Source organism: Papaver somniferum, chromosome 1, assembly GCF_003573695.1.
Source record: "Papaver somniferum cultivar HN1 chromosome 1, ASM357369v1, whole genome shotgun sequence".
In the NCBI taxonomy this organism is placed as follows: domain Eukaryota; kingdom Viridiplantae; phylum Streptophyta; class Magnoliopsida; order Ranunculales; family Papaveraceae; genus Papaver; species Papaver somniferum.
In genome coordinates this window covers 222,768,832-222,792,855 of record NC_039358.1, presented here as the reverse complement: position 1 = coordinate 222,792,855, position 24,024 = coordinate 222,768,832, and the positions used below count along the sequence as shown (strand labels likewise).

Here is a 24,024-nt window from a genome sequence, read left to right as displayed (position 1 = left end):
TTTTCAACTTTTTTTACCAAACCAATCCAAATCTAAATGGCTTGGTTCGGTTTCTTTCTTATTGGTCTGGTTCGGTCGGTTTCCAATGGTTAACCGACACCATGTTCAGCCCTACTCATTCCCTCAAAAGAGCCATCTTAGTTTTTTCCGGTCGTGCCCCAGTCACTGCTCTAAAAGCCCCCGGCCCTACCCGTCTTCTCAAGTTCTATTCTCTGTGACTCTGTGTCCCCCCAAAGATTCTTCAGAAATTGCCCTTCTAAGAAAGACTACTCCGAGTCCTCAGATTAGGAACCCCAAATTTTTTGCTCACAAAAATAAATAACCCCAAACTTATTCAATTCGATCGAAACCCGGGAAGAAGAAGAATGGATTCTGATGATGAAGTTGAAAGAATTCCATATAGTGAAAGTAAAGAATGGGCAGATGTAAAACCAGTCCCTCAAGATGATGGTTCAAATCCAGTTGTTCCAATTGCTTACAAAGATGATTTCAGAGAAGCCATGGATTACTTTCGAGCTGTTTATCTTTCTGATGAAAGAACTCCTCGTTCCTTACAGCTTACTGCTGAAGTTATTCAACTCAATGCTGGAAATTATACGGTAATTCTTTAATCTTTTTCATTATTTTTCTTTTAATTTCTTCTTTGGGGCTTAAATTAGGTTTTAGTTCAGGGGAAAGATTAGGGTTCAGTTGGTGTGGGCAACTTAAATTAGATCAATAAACTTGTGCTTGAGGAAGTTAATCTATGAAATTGGCTTTTGTGGAAGCCAAGGATTCTGAAAAGGAGCTCGTTGGTTGGTTCATGGCTGAGCTGAGTTGCAAAAAAATTGGTTTTAAGATGCATTCGTGGTGTTTGATCTAATGCTTGGACCAAATAACATTTTATGAGTCCTGCAACTGCGTAAGTTAGTTCGCAGTGTATTGTTATTGTAGTTGTCACTCGCGTTAATTAAATGGAACTAGTTGTTTTCCTGTTGTTTTGGATGAGATAATGCGTATAACCATAGAGTGTATATGGAATGGTGCATTTGAAGAAGTACCATTACATGATGTTCTGTAAAAATCCTGGTTATATTTGATTCTGTAAAATATGTGCCTCTATGCAGTTCAATTTCTTTAAGAGAAAGTTAACATATCTGATCTGTGAAAAGATGAGTTTGTCTTGCTAGTAGTGAATTCAAGAGATTTGTGTTTAAACTCTAAATCTAATGACGGAACCTTTCTTTCATTTGTGGTATAGGTGTGGCATTTTAGACGTCTTATACTTGAGTCGCTGGGAGCTGATTTACGAGAAGAATTGAAATTCATTGAGCGTATTGCGAAAAGCAACTCCAAAAACTACCAAATTTGGTGAGGATTTTATGTTTTCTTCTTGTGTTGGTCCATCCATTTGGTTTTCTAAATTAATACCTCCGATCTAGAAATCTGAGGATAACAAATCAGTTCCTGAACCCAATGACGACAACCACACTATTTGTCTTTAGTGCCCAACGCATATATAGGTCTTTCAGATTTCAGTGTGCTTGAATATAAACTCAAACCTTTCCGGACTTTCTAAATTGTGAACGTTTGAGTCTTCGTTCATATCTGTAAGCCTGTATGTACCAGCTGAAAATCTTATATTTACTGCGAACAACTGAATTTGAATTATGAACTTATGAGTGACATTAACGTAAACTGAATTTGGGTAGGAACAAGTTAATTGTTTGGATAAAGTTAATGAACATTGTAGGTTTATGTAGGCACCATAGGCGATGGGTTGCTGAGAAATTGGGAACTGAAGCTACTACTATTGAGCTAGAGTTCACCAAGAAGATACTCTTTCCAGATGCGAAAAATTATCATGCCTGGTCCCACCGTCAGGTATGCGCGCAGTTCCTTCCATTTCTGTTTCCTTGATGTTTTGCCTACTGATGGTTCAGAAACTGGTTTGCTTCCCCTGAACTTAATTTTTTCGGTATTCAAACTCTTTAGTTTTTTCTATTTGGTAATGATAGTAGTAGATTTACAATATTCCTAGATGACTAGATCAGCTCTCATTGATTTCCTTACGAGCACATATGTTGGACTGGACATCAAGAGTAACACTTAATAGCAGATTAATGGGTCAAGTTTTCCACTAACAGTCTATTTTAACCAAAACTTCCCATTTACAGAGAATTGTGGGCCATATTATGTTACCTTGTAAGAGGGTTAATTTTATTGGCGACTCCAGAGACTGCATAGTTTGTCTTTCTCACAACTACAACTACAACCCCAAACCAAATTTAGTTTCCACTAAGTGTTGCTAGCAACATCTGCATCTGATACAGAATGCGTATTCAAGTTTATTCAGCAGTTGTTGTGTTTTACTTTTGAGCTCCATTAAAATTTAACTGAATGAGACTGAAACACGGCATGTTTCTTCCAGTGGGTGCTTCAGGCCTTAGGCGGTTGGGAAGGTGAACTTGATTACTGTCACCAGCTTCTAGAAGACGACATTTTTAATAATTCGGCTTGGAATCAGGTAAGATATCTTGAATTCCTGCTTAAATTTTTATCCACTTTCTTCTAGAGACTGCACTGAATGCGGATCAGTAACATCAAACTTCATCAGTACACGCTGCAAACACTCCGATTAACATTTACATACTGGGTTGAATTGCTAATACAATCTTCTTCTTTTTTTTGGTGGGTGCACCAGAGATATTTTGTAGTAACAAGATCTCCTGTCCTAGGAGGCCTAGAAGCAATGAGAGCGTCAGAAGTGAAATACGCAGTTGAAGCCATTCTAACCAACCCTGAGAATGAGAGCCCATGGAGATACCTTCGAGGTTTGTACAAAGGTGATAACCAGTCATTAATATGCGATCCTCAAGTGTCCGTGGTGTGTCTGAAAGTTCTAAACTCCACCACCAACAGAGTATTCGCTTTAGGCTTGCTTTTAGATTTACTTTGTTACGGTTTCCACCCAAGTGAAGACTTCAAAAACGCAGTTGAAGGTTCAGCAGTATTTGAACCAGATCATCCGAAATCAGATTTAGCAACTACGGTTTGTTCTGTCTTGGAGCGTGAGGATCCAATGAGGTCAAACTATTGGATGTGGCGTAAGAGCAATCTACCACCGCAAGTATTGTAATTTCATGTTCCTTAGACAGCTAAACAGTTTGATTCAGGGTTCCCACCTGGTGTTGCTTGACAAATCCTTTATTTGTTTCAAGGAGTAATATTTTTATTTATTTTTTATGAGTGACAGTGGGTTAAAACTTGTGTGCAATGATGGATATTTTGGTTTGTTTACGCAATTTGCCGCCTTGTGATGAACGTAACTTGGATATGAGTTGTTTATAATAGTAACTTAGCTTACACTACATTTAAAGTAAATTTCAGAGAGGCAGACTCCAAACCAATTTGGAGGAAATATATAAAAGAACAACAAGAAGCTCTTGATGAAAATGAGATATGGGATATTGTCAAATTGCCTGTAGGGAAGAGAACTGTCGAATGTCGTTGAATTTCCCTAATTTCTTCTACGTTCTTTTTTGTGAATGAGTTCGTATAGAGATTCGACCAGGTAACCTCGAGGAAAGAAGGAAGGCTTTTAGTTTCGTCTTGTTTCAGTTTTTGCCTATAGATTTAGTCCCACATCGCTTGCTTTACGAATTTGGGTTGGGTACATATTCCACAACATTGGATCAACTAGCACGAGCAACATGTACAGGAGCTGTGGTGTTGTGTCGTAATGGGACTGCTGCGGCGGTTTGGTATTTCTGCCGGGCTCCCCTCCTCCTCTGTGCAGATTTATATTATTTTATTTTTTTGCTTGTGAGCTTCCTTTCTTTCATTTTTTTGCTTGTGAGCTTCCTTTTTTCATTATAGCGGCGCTTGGCCTAGCGCTACATTTTACTAGACTATCGAATACCATTAGAATCCAGTTCAAATGGGAGCTCAAGTGAATATAACTTATGAATGGAACTGTCAGTTTTGAGCATGTTTATAGGGAGATAAATTTTAATTTGGAAATGCCTGTCAAGTCTCTGGGGATGCTATGGCCTCTTTTCTTGTTTTCTGATCTATAACTATCATGTGAATATGGTTTTCCTTAATACAATTTTGATTTACCAAAATAAAAATAAAAAAATGCATGCTGTAAGACCATCAAAAAGTACTGGTCTGTTTCCTAGAGTACCATGCCTGTAAAATTTTTCTATACAAAAAGTGGGGATTCACAATGTCCAGTTCAAAAGAAAATCCCTGGCATAGGGAAGGCCTGATTCCATCAGTACCAATGAGACATATCAATCGAAAGAAAAAAAAAGAGTTGGGAAGAAAAAATCGTCCCGATGCAGTTTGTCCTTGGAACATCTCTGAACGGATAATTCAATCAAGAAATTGCTTTGGTAGCTTTAGGTTTCTTTGCTTTAGATACAGGACTGGGTGTTTCTTTGAAAGCAGATGGACAAAGGCTGTTTACTCCGCACATTCCACAGCGAGGTCTTAGAGGAGTGCAAATTGTCTGCCCAAATCCAACCTGCCACATCAATTGCTAATGAATCATGCATCTAATCTGTGTGAAATCTAATTGAACAATCTCAAAATCGTGGTGATGACAAAGTAAACGAAAAGAAAAAGAAATAGCTCGCACCAATAACGGGTTTATGGCAACCCACTCCTCCACTGGAAGCCACAACTGAAGAGACTCTCTTGTTCCCTCAGGAGTTGAAGTTTTCTGTAAATAATTAAAGAACAAATGAAATTTCAATATATTAGAATGTGCGCTGAAAAGACTGCATCCACACATACTAAGGTCATCCTGTTCATGTTACTGTATCTGACGGCTAATAAACTTAGACATTGAGTAACTTGATTTTGAGTCGATTAAAGTTGGAGTACAATACCTGTCCAGTGCTTGGCTTTGAAACCCATCCAAGGCGATTACAAATGCGATGAACATGGGTGTCTACACATATGCCCTGAACATTGTCCCACGCAACATTCATAACCTGCACCACCAAAAAACGAATGAGATCTTAGGAGACTAGATCAATGTTTTTAAATGACAACATTTTAAAAAGTGAAAGACATACCAGGTGAGCCATCTTAGGACCAATTCCTGGAAGTGCGAGCAACTCTTCCAGTGAACTAGGAATATCCCCTCCGTACTTCTGGAGACAGATTTTTGCAACTTTCTTCAAGTTCGAAGCCTTTCTAGTGTAAAACCCAACCTGCTCGAAGAAAAATTGAGGCACGAAAATCAATGAAAGGGAATCAAGCAATGCAAAGCACCTTACTTCAACCACACCTGCAGCACTAAAAGTTTTTGCCCGTTTCTGATTGATAAAATAACAAATTTCAAGAATTCACACTTTCAGATATGTGAGATCACCTCGATAAAAGAAGACTTACTGGATAAATCAAATCCTTGATTACAGATTCCTCAGCATTATCTATGGTATCAGCAGCAAGAAGACCATTTTTAAGAAGCCTTTGGACCGCCCCTGGACTATCCAAAAGGTATTAATCATCCAAGAAATTACTGCAACAGAAGGTCTAACCAATATGCCTCCGAATATGCTGATCAGCAGAAAGTAATAACCAATTCTATCAGGAAGCATGGACCAGATTCGATTTCCAATTTTCAGCCTCAGGTATTTTGTAAATACAGCACTACCATACATGGGTCATTTTAACCATTTGGGAAGAATACACGAATTCAAATTATCAGAAAACTCTAGAATCCAATTTTAAAAGTGACAGTGAATATTCTAGACGATAACTAGAAACTTGCCATGATTAACTGCATCCTTTGTTTGGCTTGATAGAAGAGAAGACACCAACACTGCAAAACGTCTTTCCTGATATATACAAGAAATATGATCACCATATGATATGCCTTACAAAGTAACATATTGTCAGCCTACCATATGATACTAATAAGAAGGCTTCACAAATATTACCCTTTCATGTAGCTCCATTATAGAGTTTGCGTTTAATAATTGAGATAAAACATTACCTTTGGTGGAAGAAGACTGCCAGCTTTCTCACATCCCATAGTGTCTACTGGTGCATCTTCAGAAGATCTCATCTTGCGGATCCCTTCAAGAACTTCCTCCCAATTTGCAGGTGCTTCACCTATTTACAGAAAAATTCTCAGGTAAAAATTTCTGCCAATAAGAGATAGAACCTTTCACTGTATTGAACAACACTAAGAGTTTAACATAAAGTAACAGGAGTTAAGGAGTGATTTTGGTAACAACCTGCTGCAGTCTCATCTGCAATGAAAGAATGCTTAAAAACAAAATTCGGTTAAAGACTTAAAGTAGACCGTGTACATGACATGTCAACTCAATTACTACCATCTACATTGCCATAACAAAGACTTGGACTCGCAATTTATTAAAACTACAGTAGTATCTAGTGACCCTAAGAAGACAACAGCTTACACCATCTTCCTCATACCTTTCAGCTTGATACTGAGAGTTTCCCCCTTTCCAGTTAACGCCTTATCTAATGATGTTTTGGCATCTCGCAACTTTCCTGCAGATACGATGCATTGTATTTTAGCAAAGGATAAACGCACTACACTATAAAGATAACATGTTAATGGCAAAAGATATATCACAATGTTGAATTAAAACAAGGCAAACAAGTAACAAGTCTTATAATTTTGCAAATCCTAACTCAATCAAATCTTTGCCTCAAACCCAAATATGCTAATTGCAAGTCTTTCGCACTTACTTTTGGACGCAGATCCCTCGACTTTCCGATATGCAAACTCTTCAATATCAGGTAAACCCAAATCACCAAACTGCAATCAGTAAAGTTCATTCCAGTTAACAATCAAAGAAAAGGTATAAAGAAAATTCCACCAATATCCCATTTCCACAAAAATATAAGAAAATGATAAAGAAGCCCCTTACTTTGTTATCTTCATCGGGTTCAATTTTCAGTTTCTCTTCTGTTTTAATCTCTACTACCTTTTTCTCTCTTTTCCTCCTCCCAAACACACGAATTTCTGCTCACAGAAAAAAAAAAAAAAAAAAGACTAATGTTTCAATAAATAGAGAAACCATGAAAAAGATTAAAATTCTAGCTCAGGAATGATATCTAAAGGACAAATCATGAAAACCCATTACAGAAAAATGAGATTACTAACCTGGGTTTGGTTCAGATTCTGTGATTTCATTCTTGATAGTGAAATTTGTTGATGAAAATCTAGTTATCGGCATATGGAAGGCAAAACTAGGGTTTATGTTTAATTTGATTTGGGAGAAGGAAGTTAAAATTGAATATCTGAAGAGAGAAGGAACAGCAGAGGTCATTTGGAGGGAAACCCAAGAATACTGCCAAGAGATTAATTAACACATATTTGGGGATTTTTGCTGTTTCCCCGGGAGTCACCGGTCAGAACTAGTTCATCACTCCTGTGTGGAGAGAGACAGAATACTTGATTAAGACTTGGGCCCTGTTGTTTAAAGGCTCTCCAGTCTCCAGCAAGCATGTTGGTGTCACGAACTCACAATTTTATAAGATCTAGCTTAAGCCGATGCTTGTTATACACAAGGTTAAGGTGGCATGGCAAATGAAGTTGGCACTATGGAACAACCACGGACCGATTGAAATTCTAGTGACCGATATTATCAAGTAGGGAATTTTAAGAAATGGTCCCAGTATTAAGACCCGATTCACAAAACCATCGTAGTGTTACAAACCATTTACAAAAGACAAATGCTATTCCACACCATTTTGCGGGTAGCTATCCCGTTCAAGCGGGCTTCTTTATCGTTAAATGATCAAATCAACGGTTAGATTTATATTCAGGAAAGGACCCACTAATTTCAGGAAAGGACCCACCATTTTTCCTAAAGGGTTCAAGGCTGTTAGATCTAGGTTTTAGCGTGATCTAACGGTAAAGAAACCGCTTGAACGAGATAGCTACCCGCAAAATGGTGCAGGACAGCATTGCTCTTTACAAAATAGTCATCAATCCGTTTGGGTCAGAGTTAAGTTGGTGGGGTCTTCAAAAGATGAGTTAAATCAGGTGGTCAGTTTACATGTTTGTCCCTCGCAGATTTAGCTCGCGTTAACTAGCATTCATCATCTTAGACATATCTATATATCGAAGAAAATTGGACGGGTGGATGAAAATCCTAGGAAATTATAATCTTTTAAGAAAAATCGACCTCCTTCTCAATCTTATTTCACCGTCGCTTCTTCCTCTCTAACTTATTCTCTGCAATCGAGCTTTGTTGTTCGTATGAAGATGGTAATATATAGATGATGTTGTTACAGTGAGGATAGTGGTATGTGTTTTGTGGAAACGTATGGAGAGAAACTTGTTATTAATTTCGGTTAGAGCAAAATGAAAGATTGGAGACGCAAAAATCTAAGGAGACGTAAACAGGTGATTGTTCTTTCACTACTTCAAGTAGTTTAAATAGTTTTAATTTGGGTTTTTAATTTGAAATTTCAATTGGGGAATTTCTTTTAAAGAAATATGATTTTAATTTCGATTTTTCGGAAACCCTAATTTCTTGTTTATAGTGAAAAAATGATTTGTCTGGAATGGTGTTTAGTACGTATGATGGTTAGGATTTACAATTTTAAATTGGTTTGTTTTTGTTTTACTGATCTTGGTGATGGTGATGAAGGAAAACCATATTGGTTGGCAATGAATTTGTTTTTAATGTACTAGTGTTGAAGATGTTGATGGGGGTGGATTACTGATGTGATGGTTGGTAATTGACCAAATGATTTTGGTGGTTTTTGATGTTGTTGCTGGATTTGAAGATGTTAATTGATGTGGTAATGGACCAAAGTTATGGTGTGGTTTTGAAGATGCTGCTGGTTTTGAAGATTTTGATGGAGATTGAAATCGATCAAGTTTTTAGATACAAAAATGGACCAAATTGTACTGTTGTATACAGGTCCATAGCATTCAGAACATGACTATTGCTGGCTCCTAAAGGTTCACCATTCCAGACCCAAGGTCTACTTGGTGCCAAATCTGTCTGGTTAACTGTGGTTAAAATGCTTGAGTTACAAGGGAAGGGTATTTATGTGAAATTCTGAGAGCGTTTTTTTGGAAAGTGTTAAGTGGCAGATGACCATTTTGTAATTATAATTGAAAAGCAGTATGATCAATTTGTAACCCAATTATAAAAAGTAGGACCATTTTGTAATTGCGCTGACGATATAATGAATATCGTCGGCGACATAAAACTCATCGCTCGATTTACATAATATCGCCAGCGATATTATGATTATCGTCCAGTAATTATTTTGCAACAATTATTTCCCCTTTGTTGGTTCATATATATCCGTCCTTGTACTTCTTCAAATTATTCAAACCTACTTCTACATATATTTCTCCAATTTTTCTTTCTGTATTCTCAATTTTAAATTTCATAATCATCAATGGCAAGGATCAAATAAAGAGATGAGTGTTCTTATGAATATGTTTAGATTATAGAAAGAAATGCATCAAAGGAGGTTACAAGGACTCGACGATGAGGAAGTTGAAGATAATAAACCAATCGACACTCTGTTGCTCGTATATACGGGTCAAATTCCTAGTGTTAGATCATAGCTCGGTAAATCTCGCATGAATTGCTATCTCAAGCATGTTTGTCAATGTTAGTGATCAAAACTACGAGTCTTGATTTCTAGCCTACATAGCTAAGTCTCGGACTAGGATAAAAAAGTGTAGTTGAGCTCAAGGACTTCATGGCGATTCATCATACAACGACAAATATACAAGGAACCGTGGAACTTCATCAAAAAAAAGGTATGTGGAGACTTGAACTTATCTATCACTCAAAAGTCTATCTATTCTATCTCCTACTACTTATGAGACAAAAGTCGTATGCTATATAGACTAGATCATACACATTTAACATTTCGAGCTGAGCATTCATTACTTATCTTTTTCTCGAAATCGTGTGTTGGTAAAGCGTTTCACTTTGATCAAGTTTATCTTCACCTAGTGACGAAAGTCATGAAAAGTTTCAATCACTTTGAGAATTGATCTGACGTGAATCGGTTAGTGAATAACGGATACATAGCATCCTCTGAGAATGTCTCAATGATTAAAATGAGAGTTTAGAATACATAACCATGTATTCCTTGAACCGAAGTTTTCGAACTTTGTTGATCAAGAGAAATCGGAAGGATTGTGGAATTGGCTTGCCAAATCCGCGAACCCAGTCCGCAGACTCAGTCCGCGAACTGTCGGAAGTTCTCGACCGAGAATTTCTGTTGGATTTTCCAAATCTCGTTTGTGTGCTAAGTCCGCGAACTGGCGGAAGTTCTCTTTCCGAGAATTTCTGCTGAGTTTGGAAAACTCAACCGATTAACTTAAGTCTGCGAACTTGTTTGTGAACTTAAGATATTATGATCTAAAGATGTGCTGTGAACATGAAACATTAAATTACTAAGGAATGCTTTATGCAAACCGTGGCTATAATGTTCATGAGCCGATTTCATCGAATCAAATCATCTTTGTTTCAATTGTGTCTTGTGTAGTTACATAAGATCTCATAGCAATTGAACAACTCTTTAACTAGTTCATTTGAGTCAGTTGAACTAGTTATGGTGAAGAAGAACAAGGTTAATATAAAATGCTCATATGGTTAACCTTTTGGGTTACTATGTTGAACCAACATACACGTACACGTTTGGGCATGGTTTTCGCAAACCCAGTAAACGTATACCCAAGTGTATGTGACAAGCTAAGTTTTCGATCTAACGATTGAGAAATATTAGCTTGAATCTAAATCAGGTTTTCATCTAACGGTGAATGTGGATTGTTTTGTAAGTAAGGAAAAACCCTGACTTGAAGGCTATATAAAGGAGACATCTATCTTTGAGCAAAACTAATCCCCACACGTCTGTGTGATACTAGTGCGCTCGCTAGAGTCGATTCTCCTTTAACCTTTGGTTTTCTTCTCTAAAACCAAGTTAACGACTTAAAGACTTCATTGGGATTGTGAAGCCAGGACGATACTACTTTTATCGTAGTTGTGTGATCTGATCTTGCATCTTCTATCGTACGAGTACAATCGATTGATTGGCTTGAGATCGTGAGAGTTCTCCGATAGGCAAGATAAAGAAGTCACAAACATCTTCGTCTCACTGTTTGTGATTCCTCGACAAACCGCCTGTGTAGTCAGGAAGGATTGTAGAGAGGTGATTGATTGATCTAGGCTGTTCTTCGGGAATATAAGACCGGATTATCAATTGGTTCATGTTCACCTTGATTTTACATCTTAAGACGGAATAAAACCTAGGGTTTATCTGTGGGAGACAAATTTATCCTTTGATAGACTTTTCTGTGTGAGACAGATCTGTTTATTATCAAGCCTGTGATTTGGGGTTGCAGCAACTCTTGGTTGTGGGTGAGATCATCTAAGGGAATCAAGTGCACAGTATCCTGCTGGGATCAGAGGCGTAGGAGTACAACTGTACCTTGGATCGGTGGGAGACTGATTGGGGTTCAACTATAGTCCAGTACGAAGTTAGCTTGGAGTTGGCTAGTGTCTGTAGCGGCTTAATACAGTGTGTATTCAATTTGGACTAGGTCCAGGGTTTTTCTTCATTTGCGGTTTCCTCGTTAACAAAATTTCTAGTGTCTGTGTTATTTCTTTTCTACATTATATTTTATATAATTGAAATAATACAGGTTATGCGTTCGTGATCATCAATTGGAAATTCAAACTTTGGTTGTTGATTGATATCGATTGATCCTTGGACATTGGTCTTTGGTACCATCCAAGTTATCTCTCTTTGATAAAGACTCGCAGATTTCTATTTTCTTGAGTAAATATCAAATCGAGAGATTGAGATATAAACTCTTTGATATATCTTTTTATTGATTGAGTCTGACTGTCTATTTGATTCTCAGAAAAAGTATATTGGAGTTTTTCCATACAGATTGCTAAGCGAAATATTGGGTGATGTTGTTAGACCCCCGCTTTTTCAATTGGTATCAGAGCAGGCAAACACGTTTAAGACCTAACAAGTCTGTGTTTGTAGCGATCTGACTCTATGGACAAGATTACTATCTCTGACAACGCAACATCAGTACATGACTTCTCAGATAAGTTTCAAAAATTTGAAACCACTGAGGAAAACTCTTTCTCGTCTCCTTCAACCGAATCTAAATCCAACTGGAGGAAATCTCTTGATGAACAGTTGGATGATTTCTCGGATGATTTCTCGGATGATAGTGATTATGAAAGAGGAAAAAGTCTTGATGAGGAAGTTTCTCAATACATCAAGTTGTTTAATCGTGAATTGAAGGAAACAAGGACAACTTCTTGCTTGATAAAGTATATGAGTCATCTCTGTCAAGAAAACATAAAGTTGAGAAAACTCTTCAAAGGTTATGATGGTGTATACAAACTGTTACAATCTACCGTTAAAGATCATGAAGAAGAGGTTCGCTCAAAAAAATATGAATGTGATAATCTTCTTCGTAACCTCTGTATATTAACAGAGAGGCTTGCCGAAAGTGAAGCAAGATGTGAATCTCAACAGAAGTGTTTCAATTACAAAGAACGCAGTCTTCTTATCAGAGAGAAATCCTTGGAAACCAAACTCACTGCTGCTCTTAATAAGGTAAAATTACTGGAAGAGAATCTAAATAGGTTCGGTTCTAGCTCTACAAAAACTATCTTCTATGCCGGGAGCCTGTAAAGAACATCATGATAAACGTGGTATGGGATATAAAGGAATAGACGCTCCTAACAGTGGTAAGACTAAGTTTGTTAAAGCTGTTAATATTTCTCCATGTGAAGAACCTGTGTCAGCTTGTAAAAACAAGGATTCTACTTCTTCTAAATCCGCTCAAAAGAGAACTACTGAATGTAGGTCCTTCAACTGCTATTACTGCGGAAACAAAGGACACTCTGAGCGAAGGTGTTACCTTCGGATAAGGAATGAAAAACTTCACAACATTCTTACATGGATGTCTAAAGAAGTTGTTAAATCTATATCATAGATTGAAATATTTCCTGTCCGGCCTCAAGGGACATACTGTGATAGGGCTTTTCCTAATTATGTATTCAAACCGAAGGATGCCTACAATGGTGGAAGGAAAAACAACAAAAGTGTGACAGATGCTGTAAATCAGTCTGGAAGGAGAAAAAGGAACATGAGAAAGAAAAACGGGTTAAGTTCCCCTAATTTTCTCATAAAAGACTGTGAATCCAAGACTTCCAATTCAGACTTCTTACATGTCAACAATCGAGTCTCTGATCTGAAGATTCACATAAACAGACTGAGACGGAATATCAAGAAAACATGGAATGTTGTTAACTTAGGTACTTCTAAATCTTCTCTTGATAATGCTTATTCAACTAAACCAGGTAGTTTGTTAAATACCGATGAAAAGGAAAAATAAGAAGTGAATAATGATGAGCAAGATGCTCATCTTATTACAACCTGACATGTTCATGTTGCATCTCTTTTTAATTTGTCTTGTTAAAAAGGAATGCTCATGGTTCTCAGGATTTTCATCTTGAGAAAGATGTCAGAACTGTACTGCATTCGATGTTACATTATTCTGTTTACTCCTCAATATCTATTTCTCTTTCTTTTTGGAGTTCTTTGGTCTAGGCCCGATTCTCTAGTACACGCACTAACCCTCACGAACGTCTTGTTTCCTAGGGTTTGATGGAATTCCTTATATTTATAATGTGTTCCAGAGGTGCAAAAAGATTTTCTAAAAGTCTTTTTGGTGCACAATGGAGGGAAGGAACAAGGTTGATGATGTTGAGCTATGTCTTATTGATATCTCATGCTTTCATGCTCTTGATCATGAAAACGAAGACAAACTACCAGTTCAGATTTCTTCACAACTGGTAGGAAATCTTCTTGGATACTTTAAGGTCGTTCGCGAACAACTTGGTATCGCAACTCGGAATCTAGACTACCTAAAAGAAGAACTAAGGAAGGCAACTGAGGAACTCGTTCTTGTTCAATCCCTGGTTGCAGACAGGATTTAGTTTTTTTGTCTGATCTTGGTTCTAGTTGTGTGCCTAGTATGTTTTCTTTTTGGATTAGTTGGAAGAATAACTAGTGATTTGAATAGCGAAGATTGTGACTACACATAGCTATTTTTGTTTTCATCTTCTTATGTTTATTTTTTAGGTTTATTGGTATTAAATTCTAAATATATTTGGAGGATGATGTTATTGCAGTATTGATCTTTATGATTTTGTGATATTGCAATTTGATTATGGGATATGTATTGTTTGAGTCCGTAAACTTGAAGGTCCCATAAGCGGTCAAAAGTAAATTCGTTCATGAATTAGTATTCATATTGATGAAAGGACGAATGAACTTTTGACAATTACAAAAGTTATACCTATGCAGTCATGTATTTGATGGAAAATAGGATAAAATCTTTTGTTTGACAAGGATAAAGTCTATTATGTCGTTATGATGGAAAATAGAATATATCCTTGTATGTTATCCACGGTATTGATCTTCATTGATCCATTTTGTTATGTATTACCGTGAAGGCTCCATTGTGTGTCTTATGTTGAGCACGATACAACTAAGTCGATTTTTCTTATTGGATTGTTGGTTGTTCCATAAGATGATATATGTCGAGCATTATGAACTAAAGTAATCATCTTGGTTGGTCATTTAGTTATTTGCTCTGAAAGTATTCTTTTGTCGAGCAAAACCTTTTGACAATTAAATTGATTACCTTTGTGATTAGTTTGGTTGTTTGTATTCCAATTAGATTAATTATAAGTTCTCTTGTAATTAGTCTAGTTGAGTTTTCATATATTCCACAAATTCTTGTGTTGAGTATATGAACGGCTATACTAATCATGTTCTATTGGTTGATGTATTCGTATATTCTGTAAGGTTCTCCTTATGTTGAGTATGTGAACGATTAAGTTAGTCATCTCCGTATGATTACCTTAGTCGTAGATCCGTAAGTTTACTTATGTTGAGCGCCTTCAATTAAATTAATCACTTTTGTGGTTTGATTTAGTTGCGTATTCCAATTGAATTAATCATGGGTTTACTTGTGATTAATTTGGTTGATTTTTGGATATAGAAAATCATTCCTATGGTTTTTGGCGTCCAATTTAAAAATCCTTATTTTCTTTCGAAATTAAGGTCGCTCTTGTTGTTCTTTTTGGAATGACATAAAATGGGGAGAGTTCTTTTGAACTTGTGCTTAATGGTAATATCTTACGGGGTGTGCGGCTGTGGAATTTTATAGGGGTTATCTTGTATCTTAAAACTCCTTGATGAATGCATTTAGCTTCGGCTTTATGATTGCATTTAAATTTAGTTGGTATGTATTTTTTTTAGTCTATGAAATGTCTCTTGTGGAAATTTCATTATGATCCCTTTCTTGTACCTTTGCCAATTTTATTGACAAAAAGAAGGAGAAATAATGTAGTTCACACTACAAATACATATGGTTTTCAGATCATTGTGTAAGGGGGAGTGGTTTCCATAATCGAGATGGAGTATTGACTAAGGGGGAGTGATACATATCACCGTAGTATTATTGTTAAAGTCGTGATACAATTGGACTTTGATGTTACATAATAATACTATGTCACTGTATAATAATGATTGAGAATCTCGATTTCTCTCATTGTTATAGCTACGGATCTTCAACAACGGTGATGCTAAACTTACAACTTTTGGGATCATTGGAGTACTTGTAAGGACGAAGATTTCAGGGAACGTCGAAGATTAGACTATGGAATAGGAGCCACTAAAGTTTATCTTTTTTGTATTCCATATGTATTAATAGTTTTGTCACTAAAATTGACAAAGGGGGAGATTGTTAGAGCGTAGCTAGGTAAACCTCGCATGAATTGCTATCTCAAGCATGTTTGTCAATGTTAGTGATCAAAACTACGAGTCTTGATTTCTAGCCTACATAGCTAAGTCTCGGACTAGGATAGAAAAGTGTAGTTGAGCTCAAGGACTTCATGGCGATTCATCATACAACGACAAAGATATATACAAGGAACCGTGGAACTTCATCAAAAAAAATGTATGTGGAGACTTGAACTTATCTATCACTCAAAAGTCTATCTATTCTATCTCCTACTACTTATGAGACAAAAGTCGTATGCTATATAGACTAGATCATACACATTTAACATTTCGAGCTGAGCATTCATTGCTTATCTTTTTCTCGAAATTGTTTGTTGGTAAAGCATTTCGCTTTGATCAAGTTTATCTTCACCTAGTGACGAAAGTCATGAAAAGTTTCAATCACTTTGAGAATTGCTCTGACGTGAATCGGTATGTGAATAACGGCTACATAGCATCCTCTGAGAATGTCTCAATGATTAAAATGAGAGTTTAGATTACATAACCATGTATTCCTTGAACCGAAGTTTTCGAACTTTGTTGATCAACAGAAATCGGAAGGATTATGGAATTGGCTTGCCAAGTCCGCGAACCCAGTCCGCAGACTCATTCCGTGAACTGTTGGAAGTTCTCGACTGAGAATTTCTGCTGGATTTTCCAAAACTCGTTTGTTTGCTAAGTCCGCGAACTGGCGGAAGTTCTCTTTCCGAGAATTTCTGCTGAGTTTGGAAAACTCAACCGATTAACTTAAATCCGCGAACTTGTTTTTGAACTTAAGAGGTTATGATCTAAAGATGTGCTCTGAACACGAAACATTAAATTACTAAGGAATGCTTTATGCAAACCGTGGCTATGATCTTCATGAGCCGATTCAATTGAATCGAATCATCTTTGTTTCAATCGTGTCTTGTGTAGTTACATAAGATCTCATAGCAATTGAACAACTCTTTAACTAGTTCATTTGAGTCAATTGAACTAGTTATGGTGAAGAAGAACAAGGTTAATATGAAATGCTCATATGGTTAACCTTTTGGGTTACTATGTTGAACCAACATACACGTACACGTTTGGGAATGGTTTTCGCAAACCCAGTAAACGTATACCCAAGTGTGTGTGACAAGATAAGTTTTCGATCTAACGGTTGAGAAATATTAGCTTGAATCTAAATCAGGTTTTCATCTAACGGTGAATATGGATTGCTTTGTAACTAAGGCAAAACTATGATTTAAAGGCTATATAAAGGAGACATCTAGCTTTGAGCAAAACTAATCCCCACACGTCTGTGTGATACTAGTGCGCTCGCTAGAGTTGATTCTCCTTTAACCTTTGGTTTTCTTATCTAAAACCAGGTTAACGACTTAAAGAATTCATTGGGATTGTGAAGCCAGACCGATAGTACTTTTATCGTAGTTGTGTTATCTGATCTTGCATCTTCTATCGTACGAGTACAATCGATTGATTGGCTTGAGATCGCGAGAGTTCTCCGATAAGCAAGACAAAGAAGTCACAAACATCTTCGTCTTACTGTTTGTGATTCCTCGACAAACCGCCTGTGTAGTCAAGAAGGATTGTACAGAGGTGATTGATTAATCTAGGCTGTTCTTCAGGAATATAAGACCGAATTATCAATTGGTTCCTGTTCACCTTGATTTTATATTTAAAGACGGAACAAAACCTAGGGTTTATCTGTGGGAGACAGATTTATCCTTTGATAGACTTTTCTGTGTGAGACAGATCTGTTTATTACCAAGTCTGTGATTTTGGGTTGCAGCAACTCTTGGTTGTGGGTGAGATCATCTAAGGGAATCAAGTGCGCAATATCCTGCTGGGATCAGAGGCGTAGGAGTGCAACTGTACCTTGGATCGGTGGGAGACTGATTGGGGTTCAACTATAGTCCAGTCCGAAGTTAGCTTGGAGTAGGCTATTGTCTGTAGCGGCTTAATACAGTGTGTATTTAATCTGGACTAGGTCCCGGGGTTTTTTTTGCATTTGTGGTTTCCTCGTTAACAAAATTTCTGGTGTCTGTGTTATTTCTTTTCCGCATTATATTTTATATAATTGAAATAATACAGATTGCACGTTCGTGATCATCAATTGGAAATTCAACCTTTGGTTGTTGATTGATATTGATTGATCATTGTACATTGGTCTTTGGTACCGTCCAAGTTATCTCTCTTTGATAAAGACTCGCAAATTTCTATTTTCTTGAGTAAAGATCAAATCTAGAGATTGAGATATAAAATCTTTGATATATCTTTTTATTGATTGAGTCTGACTGTCTAGTTGATTCTCATAAAAAGTATATTGGAGTTTGTCCATACAGATTGTTAAGCGAAATATTGGGTGGTGTTGTTAGACCCCCGTTTTTTCACCTAGAGTTCCAGAGACACAAGAAGTATTCTCAAGAACCAGAAGTTGATGTACAATTACTTTCTTCCCAATTGTGTGTACTTTGATGAAGATTTCCAACGTCAGTTCTGCATGCCTCGACATCTGGTGAAAAAGATTATTGAAGATCTTTGTCTAGTAGAACCTCAATTTGATTATCAGTTTGATGCACAAAATATTAGAGGTCATAGTCCTGAACAAGATTTTACTTTGGCTTTAAGGATTCTAGGTTATGGAAGACCAGCGGATGGGAACGATGAGTACCTACGTATGGGAAAAATAACTTTGTTTACTTACCTTTCATTGTTTTACGAGGTAATAATTAATCATTTAGGTCCAACATATTTACGAAAACCAACCGAGGAAGATGTTAGGAAAATATTGAGGGAGAATGAGGATAGGGGATTCCCAGGAATCCTAGGTAGTCTTGATTGTATGCATTGGGTATGGAAAGGATGCCCTGTTTATTTGGGCCGGTCAATATAAAGGTCATTATCTGACGCGTTATCTTTGAAGTTGCTGCTTCTTATAATTGTTCGCTATGACACGTTTTTTTTTGGTCTTCCGGATCACAAAATGATATTAATGTTTTGCACAAGTCGCCTCTATTAGAAAATCTGGAGTATGGAATTTGTCCCCCAAGTGTATTTCATGATCAATGGCCATTAGTACACTCATGTGTATTATCTTGCGGATGGTATCTATCCAAAATGGTCAACGTTGGTTCAATGTTACCGTCAGCCCCCTTGCGGTGCATTGAGCCATTCATACTAGTGTTTTTAACGATCGCCAAATGGCGTAGAGGAAGGATGTAGAACGCGCTTTTGGAATTTTGAAGAGGAAGTTCGCTATCATTTGCGGGCCATATCATCGGTTGAGTCCTCGTGAAATGCACAAGACTATGCTCTCTTGCATAGTTCTCCATAACATGGTAATTCAGGAAACCCGTCGCGATAAGGAGTGGACTAACTATGCAGATGGAGATCTGAGGACTGAGATCCAACCTCAAAGAGGATTGCCTGCAAGAAATTATGGGCAAAAGACTAATTACATTCAGAACCAGAATCTGTATGATTAATTAAGAGAAGATCTGGGAGTGAATCTTTGAGCAGAGTATGGAAGAGCGGGTGGGCGTAATTATTATCAAGTTATGTATCTTAATTTGAATTATTAAGTTATGTATTTTAGTTTGAACTGTTAATTTGTTTGTACTGTGTTTTATTCAATATTAAGTTATCAAAACTAGTCATAAAAACCCAAGGTGACCGAACTTGTGGTACAAAAACCCCATTCAAATTTTGGGGTCCATTAAAACTCCATCTTAAATAAAATTGATACAAAAACCACAAATTTTTAAAAATTGATCACAAAAACCCCAAATTTCAAAATTGGTTTCATCAAATTCTTTGGGGTTTTTGTGTTACTTTTGTTTTGATGGGGTTTTTCTGTTACTTTTGTTTTGAAGGGTTTTTTATGGATGGATAGTGACACTTTTGGGGTTATAACTCGCAGACCGTTAAATTATTTTAATAGACTGCAACAACATTTCAAATTAGTCAACTTTTATTTCAAATTAAGTAGAATGCAAAAACAACATATCAAGTTAAAACTTAAACTAATACCTCAAATTAAAACTTAAAAATGCAGCATTTCAAATTAAAACTTAAACTAATACATCAATTATCTATAGGTCTACATCGAAGTCATCATCGAACTCATCCTCATCATCATCACCACCAGGTTGGTTGTTATTAAATCCAGCTTGTTGCTCAATTTGTGCTTGAATCCTATCAAATTCGATTTGACACATATGTTTTTCTATGGGTTCATAATGGAAGTGTCATCTTGCATAATTTTATGCTTGTCATAGTCATTCACAAATTTTTATTGAGAGAGGCGACTTTTTTTTACTCTCTCTGTTTTAAATTCTCCTATCAACATATGTTTGCTTCTCGACGGTCTTCTGATGTTCCATAAACACCGCCATGTTAAATTCATCGGAGCTTCCACTTTCTTGAGCTAATTTTCTAGCAAGTCTTGCTTTGTTTCTTCCTATAATTTTTTATTCGCATCATCATTATTGAAAAATAAGTTGACATTCGGGTTTCTTTGGGAGTCTGGTGAAGAATTTGATGGAGCTGGTGAAAATGGTGAAGAATTTGGTGGCGAGGAAAAAGAATTGTATGGTGACCTTTTAGGAACTTGTTATTAGATGCAAACACTTCTGGATTATATATTTTGGACACCTTCAAAATATGATAACAATTTTCGAAAGGTAAATTTTTTTCCATTTTTTGCTGCCATTCTGTACGAACCCGTCTTTCAACACCACCATCCATAAGACCAGTCTCACGGTCTCTCTTGGCTTGCATTATCGCATCAACATATTTGACGACTTCCTTATTGATTACAATGACAACCCTTTAGCATCACGACTAGAGATTTTCATGGTTTGTTCTTCATGTTTTGCGAAATATGTTATCCCATATCCCATGTTGTTGTGCACCATCAATACAATCTTGGGGGAAAAAAAACATAACTACGACAAATGCATTCATCTTCTTTGAGGTTGTATTTTTCATCCCGGACTTTGATATTTTTACATTTGCATTGATTTTGAGATTGTGAATCCATATTACAAGAATTTAAGAAGTGTAAAGCAGGTGTGACTGTTTTAGATTTGAATAAGATTGAGATATTAAGAAATTCTAAAGAGATTTAAAAATTCTGGTGTGAGTTCAAATGAGTTTGAAATAAGGCAATTATAGAGGGGGAAAATTATTTATAGCCATTGGATGAGGAAATGATGATCGATGATCAAACCACCAAGCGACATAGTGACCATCGATGGCGCTGCAATGACCATCTAGCGATGGTTTGACCATTGAGCGATGGAAAATTTATCGCTCGCTGGAAATTTTGTCGTGTATGTGTTATATTTGACATATAGGCATATATTTTTAGAGCATTTCTCGGTCCAAAGCGTTTCTATCTCAAGCTTGTTGTCAAATTTAGTCGATCAAAACTATATATTGATTTCTAGTCTACAATTAGCCACGTCTCAGATTTGAAAAGAAGTGTGTAGTTGAGAATCGGATATCATTGCGTTCTACCGTTTGAAGTCGAAAATCAACTGAAGCTTTTGGAGAAATTCTACATCAAAAGTTAAATGAAGACTGAACCACATATTTCTCAAGTAGTTATTCACATTCCTGTATATGAGACTATGTCGCATGACTAATTAGACTATTGCATGCATAACAAGAATTTCTAGTCAAGTTTATCTTGGAAATATTATTCTCGAAATATAATGACTAAGCTTATGAACATTTTTCACACTTGGTGAATTTCGTTCAAGAGAAATTTATTGTTCATAATCAAAATCGTGATTCAAGAATTATAACTCGAAAATAACCTGGATCAATGATATGTGTCATTGATGTTATTCGGGAATATTTTGAATTGATTTAGGGAAAAAAAATATAGAACTATTGTAAATGTGGATACAGGAAAGCATGCATACCAGTTCACATACCGGGAGAACTGTTATAGGTCCATAGCCGTAGTACATGTACCAGCCTAGGAATAGTTCGACAACAACTTTGTGGTACACATACCCGGTATCTATACCATAAAAATTATGTAGACTCGCAGACCTAGATTGGTATGCATACCTCGTATGCTTACCGTAATTGAACTGTTGATTTTGAAACTATTGCGGTATCCATACCTGGTACCAAACCGAAAAAAAGTTCTCTATGATTATGGAACTCGTTTTTGTCTTAATGGTACACATACCTTGACTAAGACACGCACGAACCTTGACTAAGACATGCACAAACGAGGTAGAGTACATGTACTTGCCTTGTCGAATATTTTCAGATGCATATAAAATTATTTCTATGAGATAATTGACATTTGAACAAATCTCTAGAAACACTAAATAGGAATATTTGATCACATTATAACTATGGTTGTGACTCAAACAGTTCAAAGCTTCATCTAACGGTGGATACGGATTGCTTGGTTCCAAAGCTATCTTAGCTTAAACCTAAAGCAACCCATTCTTTGAAAGTCAATATAAAAGAGAACCTCTAGCAACTTGGATTTTTTAATCCCCAACACTATTCGTGTGTGTCCTATTTACAAACTAGATTTTTTCTCTCCTCAAACCCTTCTAGAGTTTAGTGAATGAAAATATTCCACCTAGGGATTCGTGAATCCAGGTGTGAACTATTCCTATCTTTGATAATTCGTGTATCCTGATATTATTTTGATTGTTGAGTTTTACTCCATAAAACAAGATAGATAGAAATCACAAAGCTCTCTTCGTCTCAGACTTTTTTGATTCCACGAGCTTTGTACTTGTGAGGTGAATAATAATCTAGGATTCTCTTCGGGAGTCATAAGTTTGGATTTTTAGTTTTCCTAGAATTTGTCTATTGCAATCGATTTCTAGTCTCACCTTGATTTTTGATCAGAAAGGAAATCACATATAGGCTTATTTGTGGGAGGCGGATTGGTTTAAATTCTTCAATTGATTTGAAGTAACTCTTAGGATGTAAAGGATGTTAGCTAATGAAATCAATTTCGCGGAGTACTGCTGGTGTTCAAGAGGCGTAAGGAGCGCGAATGTAACTGAATTTCTGTGAGGGTTTAATTCGGTCTCAACTACATTTCAGTCCGAAGTATTGATGGTAGGCTTGTAGTAGGGTAAAAACTGATTCTGAAGAAAAGAGTAAAAGTGGGTAGGTTGATAGGAAACGAGTCTAGGACCTAAAAAAAATGATGTACAGGTGTACTTTAGATTCGAGAGATCAATCTTTACAATTATGGCCTAAACCATGATATCGGCGTTCCAGTATTACTTGAACCAAAAAATGAAGGAGAAGGGTTGATTTTAGGGAGGGAGGCAGAGAAGGTGTTGTAATCAGATATACAGGCTCTATAAGGTGTTTTTGTTTTTGACTTGTATCAAAATGTAGAGCTTTCTTTTACAATATAAGATGTGTTTTCCCTGTATTATCTAGATACTTGTGTTGATTGTTTATTTGAATAAATTGAAAATCTATATTATATTAAGTAATAGTCGAACACCCTGATCTCATAGGAAGTGAGAGTTGTGGAATAGTGAAGTAGTGGAGATCATGTGAAAGTGGTAGAAACCGTGCCCCTATTGTGAAGGTAGGACTAGACGGTTGTGTACCCACTTCTCCTTTACTCGTTAACTGCCTGCTCTTCCCGTCAGTTTCTCATAATGGGTGTCTTGAACGTCGTATGTTGTAGGCCGCCAAACCAATACCCTGATGAATATCCCCAATTTGTGACATTTTTTTTATAGAAAATAGCACCTAGCTGTGACTTGCATAGCTATATTATTTGCACAACTAGTCCTACATGTATGATAAAGTACATATGACATGGAGCAGGTCATATCACGACTTGTAATGAGAAGCGTGGTAATTTCTGAGTGGTCCCACCATCATATCGTGTGAGAAACATTTATGAGAGGTGGAGGAATAAACACTTTATCATCACTTCCACTAACACGTATCGTGATCCTTGTATTTAAAAAAGTAGAAAAATATTTTGACTAATTACGCGCAGGCTAGGCAGCAGGTGTCATAAGTGACAAGTCAAGCACTGCTTTTCATGATATCAACGAGAGGTAATGGGTGGTCATGAAAGATTGGAGAAAAATATATATGAGTATGAAAGTAGTCACAGATATGTAGCATGATATATGGTATCATAATCACATTAACCCACCTCTTGAATGAAAGAGTGAATGGAAGTTT

General features: G+C 36.6%; 3 protein-coding genes and 1 long non-coding RNA gene across 4 annotated transcripts; 3 read left to right on the top strand and 1 right to left on the bottom strand.

Moving 5' to 3' along the window:
• The first annotated feature begins 248 nt into the window (after positions 1–248).
• Positions 249–3,350, top strand: LOC113316854 (protein farnesyltransferase/geranylgeranyltransferase type-1 subunit alpha-like). Its single transcript, XM_026565011.1, has 5 exons — positions 249–599; positions 1,241–1,350; positions 1,743–1,863; positions 2,411–2,506; positions 2,684–3,350. Exons 1-5 carry the CDS (start codon positions 366–368, stop codon positions 3,116–3,118), a joined length of 996 nt encoding a protein of 331 aa, XP_026420796.1. The 5' UTR covers positions 249–365; the 3' UTR covers positions 3,119–3,350.
• Positions 3,351–4,106: 756 nt separating this feature from the next.
• On the bottom strand, positions 4,107–7,455 carry LOC113316848 (endonuclease III homolog 1, chloroplastic-like). Its single transcript, XM_026564999.1, has 11 exons — positions 7,136–7,455; positions 6,900–6,994; positions 6,718–6,787; positions 6,439–6,516; positions 5,993–6,111; positions 5,768–5,834; positions 5,386–5,477; positions 5,067–5,204; positions 4,878–4,982; positions 4,625–4,708; positions 4,107–4,510 (listed from the first exon to the last, which is right to left on the bottom strand). Exons 1-11 carry the CDS (start codon positions 7,299–7,301, stop codon positions 4,364–4,366), a joined length of 1,161 nt encoding a protein of 386 aa, XP_026420784.1. The 5' UTR covers positions 7,302–7,455; the 3' UTR covers positions 4,107–4,363.
• A 692-nt stretch (positions 7,456–8,147) lies between these two features.
• On the top strand, positions 8,148–9,294 carry LOC113337391. The gene is made up of 2 exons (XR_003354215.1): positions 8,148–8,383; positions 8,675–9,294. It is a non-coding gene; the product is annotated as an uncharacterized LOC113337391 (long non-coding RNA).
• Positions 9,295–18,256: 8,962 nt separating this feature from the next.
• LOC113361021 lies at positions 18,257–19,304 on the top strand. The gene is made up of 2 exons (XM_026604413.1): positions 18,257–18,541; positions 19,167–19,304. The coding sequence occupies exons 1-2, from the start codon at positions 18,257–18,259 to the stop codon at positions 19,302–19,304; spliced, it is 423 nt and encodes a 140-aa protein (XP_026460198.1).
• The last annotated feature ends 4,720 nt before the right edge of the window (positions 19,305–24,024 follow it).